Raw genomic sequence first — 7,160 nt, forward strand, 5'->3', positions numbered from 1 at the left:
ACACAAAGCTGACTGTTCAATCAATGGGGAAGTGCTACACTAAGATAAGCCAGCACTGGCAGGGTGATGCCAGTCATGACCTCGCTGTTTATCTTCACATAGAGATAGTGGCCTGAAAAATGGCTTGAGTTTACCTAAAAACAGGAAAAACGGCTAAACGTAAGTGTTTAGTGTGATAACGTTACTGCTTCCTGTGTGGGATCACTTGGGGGTTCCGTGTCATGCTTTTGTAATATAGTCACTAAAAACAACAAAACAAAACACGTATGTGAAACAAAACAAGACCAAACATAGATATGGCCACAATTTGACGATAAGTTATTTTATTGCCTTAAATATATAATGAATATAGTGTTTTGCATGTTTCCCCAAAAGCAGGGGTACTGTACATATGTTCAGACAACACTCAACATACATAAACGCTCGACATATTTAAAACATATTCCTTCATTTAAGATGTATGAAAACTCCACTGTGAACAGAGAGAAACATGAGGACTAATGTAAACCACTGAGACCTCAAAAGAGAAAAATAATTAGAATATATTATTTAATTTGTAGACCACTGTCAAAATCAAAATCAGACGTGGAAAAAACACTATATAACAAATAATTCTTCAACCCAGGCACTGAGGTGCCAAGTGGAGAGAGACATCAGGGATCATGAAGATTCATGAATCACATTAAGAAGGCAAAAATGGTCGTTTGTGCATGACTGCTTGCTGCAGTCCTGATTCATATAGTTATGATGCAGTGACTATCAGAGCAAACTCGTTCTGTTGCCCCCCTTGTTGAGCACTTACACGTAAATTATTCTTCATATTAACATTAACAAAACATGTTTGTACCAGTCAACCATTAACCGACAGTATATAGCAAGAGCATCTAGACAAAAAAAACAATTATGCAACTTCAATGACTTGCAAAAACAACTGTATCCACTTGACATACTTGACCATCATAAATATGCAACGATTAATCATAAAAACAAAAACAAAAAAAGCACCTTGAGTGCTAGTGATCAGTAGTGATAAGTTATAAAGTATAATACACGGATCAACACCATCTAAACAGCTCATAGTGTTTGCCATTATATTCTTACCATGGACATGGTAGACACAGACATTCTGTACAGCTAAGTTACACACTAACGTGAACAACTACTTCATGTCGTACAAAGCACCATACTAAAATACTTCTTATGTAGCAGTTTGTTGAACAATGAAAATGTTTTGGTAGAAGACCAGCTTATACCAGCTTTTGACACTCTTTGCATACACTTAACCATTATCTTCAAACACTATGATATAAAATAGAATAAATGTAAATCATAATTTTAATACTTGTCATGATGATGCAGTAAAATCAAAAAGGTTAAATATGAAAAGAAGGTGACACTGGCCAATGAAACTTAAAAAGTGGGAAAAAAAATTGGCTTGGTGAATTTCCAGCAAATGTGATGTCAGTTATTTTACAATACCCTAAGTAGTGTGGGGCATCAGCGAGCTATGAGTTGAGGAACCTGTACAAATATAGGTTTATAAGAGCTCGTTGTGTCCTTTTTTTTACATCAAGTGGACGGATGAGTTCTGTCTGTTATAGATATCTCCGCTCTCAGCTGCAACCCTCCTCAGCCGTCGTCTCGCAGTCAGTCTCCCTGAAAAATCTGGCATAGCGGTCCAAGTAGGCCGGCCGATGGGGAAGGAGGAAGTAATGGGTGGTGCTGGCTTTCTTGCCGTCCTCCATGATGGGCAGTATGCAGGGGTTGTGGGATGGGGTCACGGCCTCGTGAGGGGCCCTGTGGGGGGCCCGGGGCTGGGCCTTGCTGACGTACTTGGGGTTGGGAGCGAAGCTCTGTGTGGGAGGCATCACCCCGTTGACATAGATGGGGAGGCTCTTGGGACTCGGGGTGCGGGCGTAGCTCCGTGGGATGGGCTCCCGAGGGGGGACCTGGGGCGGCTTGTCGTCATCGTCGTCGCCGTCACTGGGCGGCGCCGGCGGGACTAATGCGGACCAGCGGTGGCGGAGCTCCGAGCTCTTGGCAGGAAGCGGTGGGATGGGAACGCGCGGCGGGACCTCGGGCTTGTCCTGCAGCTGGCCGTGGCCGAACAGCCTCAGGCTGGCCGTCTTAAAGGAGCCAGCGGGGCCGGAGTGGGTCCGACGCAGCCGGCGCTGGGGCCGGTCCGGCTGCCTGGCGCAGTCTCTGGGCAGGGGCAGCTCGCGTGGCTGCTTGTGGGCGTACAGTTTCTCTTGGCCCTGAGTGCAGGCAGACTTGGCGCCCTCGTAGTAGGCATAGTTGACCTGACCGCAGCCCCGGTAGCTGCGGCGGCCGGGCGCAGCGTACCGAAAGGCCAGAGCCTTGGGGCGGTGCTCCGGCACCAGACACTGCCGGTCATCCGCGCTGGTGAAGAACTCCACCTCGTTGTCCACCCCTTCATCTGAGGACAGGTCGGACGGGTCCGGGAGAGGAGGTAGCGGCTTGGTGGCTCTCCGAGAAGAGTGCGGGGGAATGGGCTCGTACACAGACAGTCTTTTGAATGAAGGGACCACCTGGTCACCCTCCTGATAACTTGGCATGGAGCTTTCTGGTGACAAATAAGAAAACACTCAGTGAGGAACAGGAAATCAGGAGGTTTGAAGATCACTCTGAATGAGAGATCAATAGGAATATGTTTTTTTTTTTTTTTTTTTACGAATGCCTTTTTAAAAATGCCAGGGCAGTGTATAACAAAATTAAGCCAAGAGTTCAATAAATATTTATGCAACATGATGCCATTGCAATTACACGTTTATAATGTATGGAAAAATAAACACTAGATGAAATGTGAAATAAGCATATTCATTCATAAAGTCTCATAGAATATTATCCCCTGACAAACATCAAAATAAATAGGGCAACCATTCAATATGACAAAGGGCCAACAGCCATATCTCCAGTGCAAAATAAGCCACCAGTCTCAACATCCTATTTTTGTTCTTGAAATGAGTTATCAGCAATGCAAGTGACAATCTCTGAGCTTCCCATAACGTTCCAAACTTCCTGAGAAACATCCGCTGCAGGCTTGGGAACAAAAAGTAACAAGACAGCGATACGCGTCCACCTCTCCATAAGTCCGGATGTTAAACGTTGACTAACCAAACAGAAAATAAGTGTGAAGCCCCCCCCCCCTTACCCTCATATCCCATAGAGGAGTCTCTGTAGTGTGTTCTGAAATTCTGTTCCATGGTTTCCGCATCAAGGCAAAAGTACAAGCTGAAACAAGAGAGGGAAATACTCTTTCAGCTATACGACAAAGTTTGTTTATCCTGCACATGCCTCAGATATTTTATTAAAAGAACTGGCTTTAATAAATCAGAAGCTAAGAAAGTGAACAAAAAGACTGAGGAAGTCTATGACCAGTAAACAAACACATTATGAGGCCTGCGAGTTCAACCGACCAAGTGAAATGATAGATAGAGATAGATAGATAGATAGATAGATAGATAGATACTTTATTGATCCCCAGGGGAAATTCAAGATGCTAGTTTAAATTTCTATAGCATGGTTGAGCTCTGAAGCAAAGCCAAATGCATGTGTGCTGGTTCAATGTCTATAGCACGGCTGACTGATCTGTGGGACTTAGAAACTCACTTGTTTGTTTCATGAGGATCCCAGAAGGGTTTGGCTGTGGCCATGCTGAGACACACCTCCATGTATTAGAGGAGTCTCCGAGCGACACGGGAACTGCAGGTGCCGATGCACTTAAAATTCATCATTATTTGAGGAACCCATCAATCATCAACCACTTTTGTTCAAATCACGAGAGAGCGCTTCTGGCCAACCTGGTGGAACAAAGCAAGCAAGAAGGGAAAGAACAGAGAGAGAGAGAGAGAGAGAGAGAGAGAGAGAAAAAAAGAGGAGAAATTACAAATGTTTTCTTCAAGCCACTACATTTCCCTTGTGCATCCCGGCACCCCCACGCATGTCTGTAACATGAGAGGTAGAGGGGAAGCCTCTACTCACCCTTTGTAAGGGCTCTCTCTCTCTCTCTCTCTCTCTCTGCAGTGCGGGCTCCCATCCCGCCCTTTCAACAGGGCAATTGTGCAACATTTCTCCTCACAGCCCTACAGACTGTGGAATGACAAACGCTTGGAATGACTGTGCCTGCGACTCTCCCACCCTGGGCCAGTCTTTTAAACATGAGCCTCTAGATGACACGCACTCTCTCTCTCGCACACACACACACACACACACACAAAAGCATGCTCGTGCACAGAGTCACCTCAGTAATAAATCACCATTTGTTTGAGCTTCACCATTCAAGAATGCAGGCCAAATAGAGACATTGTGAAAATATATTAAAGTCTATTATTCTCTTATTTGCCTGTAACAATAGAAAATCTTAAAACTAAGAGCAGTTGAACAAAAGACCAAAGGTAGCCTATGATCTAATAACATAAAAATGTTAATGTTAGATACTTTGACCAATTTGGATTATGCTGGTATAGATTACTGCTTAATATATACATTTTAAAAAATTGTGTGTCTGACAGTGCTGTGGACTTTTGATTCTACAACAGGAGAAGATATCTCAAGCCAATTTCCCCTTTCACACTGACAGAAAAAGCCATGGCCCTTCACTGTGAAAAGTCCTGCATTTAGTAAACAAAGTGTCAGGTTACTGTCAAGGTAGGTGGCTGTCATAAATGCTTTAGTTTCACATTTGAGTTGATTTAGTCATGCAATATCAACCTTGCATAAGGAATATCAATCAAGTGGCGTTCATGTAGAGTAACGCTTAAATATACAAAACTCTGGAACTACAGAGAGATCAAAACTAAGCCATAGTAAGTACTAGTGGAAAAAGCTATTTCCGATGGGTCCAGTAACAGCAAGAGAGGTGTGAGTGCGGTATGCACAATATGGCATGCAATAGCCTATACAGTGGAAAGCAAACATCTTATAACCCATTTCCAAAATGTTTCTTTTCTGAGTGAAATGACCAAGGACCACATCCTCGGATGTGAATAAAATACTGAGACATATTGTGCAACTCATCACATGCGGTGAGCCTCAACGTCAGCCTAAGTCAAATATCTCCGAGAGAGGAAGAAGAACCTAGCAATAATCAATTCTACCAGCAAACAACTCAATGTGTATGAATGGGTGCACTTTGGGGGCATGAATGGCCCTTTGTATCATTGTTGTAAAGAAAAGCCCTCACATTTTCGAAAACTGAAAAGAACTCTCCCATGAGGTCAGAGCCCTGGCTTTGCCATGGAGACATCCAGGGGTAACGGAGGTATTGGCAAAAAGGCAACAGAATCACAATCAGGTGTTGACAATGACCGTGGTCTCACCTTTTAAGGGAAAAAATGCAGAATGGGAGCTAGAGCAGTCAGTCATTGCTGTCTATAACAATGGAACAGCTAACATACATTGTTAAACTGCTTTGGGTGGAGGACAAGTCTACACCAACACCTTAATCACAATCCATTGCTTCAACAGGTGGTCTTTCATTGTAACAAAGAAAAGTCTTTCAAGTATATTTTGTCACTTTTAAAATTGTAACATTGATGAATATATCATCTAACAGTTAGCTTTCGGCCTACATGTACAAGTAAGTTATTAAGTTATCTTGACCCATTTAATTCAACAGTGAAATAGAAATAGAATTCTATAAATATACCTACATGTATTTATAAAAAGGTAATGGTGACCCTAATGGCCAGGACCTCTATGATCAATATTGTCATGAGTACATTTCACTGCAGTCAGACAGATACAAACTGTACAGTTCCCCATGGAAGGTGATATTTGTACACTTTGTAAACAATCTATTCTTATGAAATATTGTGGCACCTAGGCAATTGTAACTCGACAACCGCCCCCACCCCCTTTAACCTGAAGAGCAAGTCCATCACTATACAAGTCATTGTTACACACGCCCTGCTACATTGTAACAGCTGACCATATAATCGTGTGACTCAGGTAGGACTCATTCCTTCCCATAGCCTAATTATTCCGGTAACACGTAGGCAAGGATATGGGCACTGTGTCTCTTTTCCAATTAAAAGTTCATTTGAATTTACAAAACTTTACCGTATTTTAATTCTAACCTAGGCTACTGGATTACATTTTCTCATGCTAATAGGCATACAAACGCGCCGGTCAAATAATGCATCACGTTCCTCTAAGCAAATATGAATCATACAGTTAACTGAAATGACTGAATGACTGAAAATAATTACTTTTACACATTACAGACTAAAACACCAGAACCCGTGATTGTGTAATAGGCTATATGACCTAAGTGACGTTGTTCAAGACCTGGTAGCTTGTCTACATAGTGAAATATATCTTGTCAACAAAATTAAGCGCTCCTTCTCACCAGAGCGATAACATCTGGAAGATCATGAAGTTTCTCCCGAATTGTTTGTAGATCTCCTGTTCTGTCAGATAATCTTAGAAAGCTGTTGACAATGTTCACGTGTACTCCGTTTTAAACGATTTATTTCGGCTCCATTCTTTCAGTCTCTGAAGTTTCCGAGAGCTTTTATAAGCACTGGCCCTCTGACGTAGCTCCACCCGCGGTCTTAAAGACACCCCGAATAACACTTTTCAGCGTCATCTGTGTATCGCGCTGCATGTACAAATCCACGGCTGGTTTTAATTTGCTCAATAAATAATGGAATAACGTAAATTAGAAAATATATCTGTAACCAACAAAATCTTCTATAGATAGATAGATCGTTTGTTTGTTTGATTGATTGATAGAAAGGATAGATTGATTACATGCACACATTGATAAATACTCTACTCTAGGCTACTGATCTATACAAGATATCATAAATGCCATAGTCCTACATTATTTGATAAAGCAATTTATTTGTTACTTAGTGGAGGGAAAAGTTATTAGTATTTTTTTTTAACTAGAACAACTTTTATGGCCACTTGGTGTGTTCATAGCTGTTCATAATAAATTTATAAGGTGCAATATTCTTCATAGCCAGCTGTGGTTGGCAGTGGCCAGGAAATAGTCAGCAACTGAACGAGTGTGTCAGTGCACGAGGGCGTCAGTGTGTGGGAGGGAGTGGGAGGCTCTTTGGAAGCCTGAGTATGTGTGTATCCACTGGGTCTGTGCTCCAGCTGCATACAGGTCCAAAGCAGTGAACTGAAGT

The 7,160-nt window shown here is 42.4% G+C and overlaps 1 protein-coding gene across 3 annotated transcripts; it reads right to left on the minus strand.

Annotated features, from left to right (window-relative positions):
• Nucleotides 1-306: 306 nt before the first annotated feature.
• Nucleotides 307-6,540, minus strand: LOC121713170 (ERBB receptor feedback inhibitor 1). Of its 3 annotated transcripts, none has more exons than XM_042097607.1 (4): nucleotides 6,371-6,539; nucleotides 3,631-3,821; nucleotides 3,173-3,252; nucleotides 307-2,584 (listed from the first exon to the last, which is right to left on the minus strand). In XM_042097607.1, exons 2-4 carry the CDS (start codon nucleotides 3,690-3,692, stop codon nucleotides 1,614-1,616), a joined length of 1,113 nt encoding a protein of 370 aa, XP_041953541.1. In that variant the 5' UTR covers nucleotides 3,693-3,821; nucleotides 6,371-6,539; the 3' UTR covers nucleotides 307-1,613. The 3 variants fall into 3 exon arrangements, with proteins under 3 accessions (XP_041953541.1, XP_041953542.1, XP_041953543.1); XM_042097608.1 differs by lacking the exon at nucleotides 6,371-6,539 and adding an exon at nucleotides 5,204-6,360; XM_042097609.1 differs by lacking the exons at nucleotides 3,173-3,252; nucleotides 3,631-3,821 and having other exon boundaries at nucleotides 6,371-6,540.
• Between the last annotated feature and the right edge of the window lie 620 nt (nucleotides 6,541-7,160).

Source organism: Alosa sapidissima, chromosome 7, assembly GCF_018492685.1.
Source record: "Alosa sapidissima isolate fAloSap1 chromosome 7, fAloSap1.pri, whole genome shotgun sequence".
NCBI classification, from domain to species: domain Eukaryota; kingdom Metazoa; phylum Chordata; class Actinopteri; order Clupeiformes; family Clupeidae; genus Alosa; species Alosa sapidissima.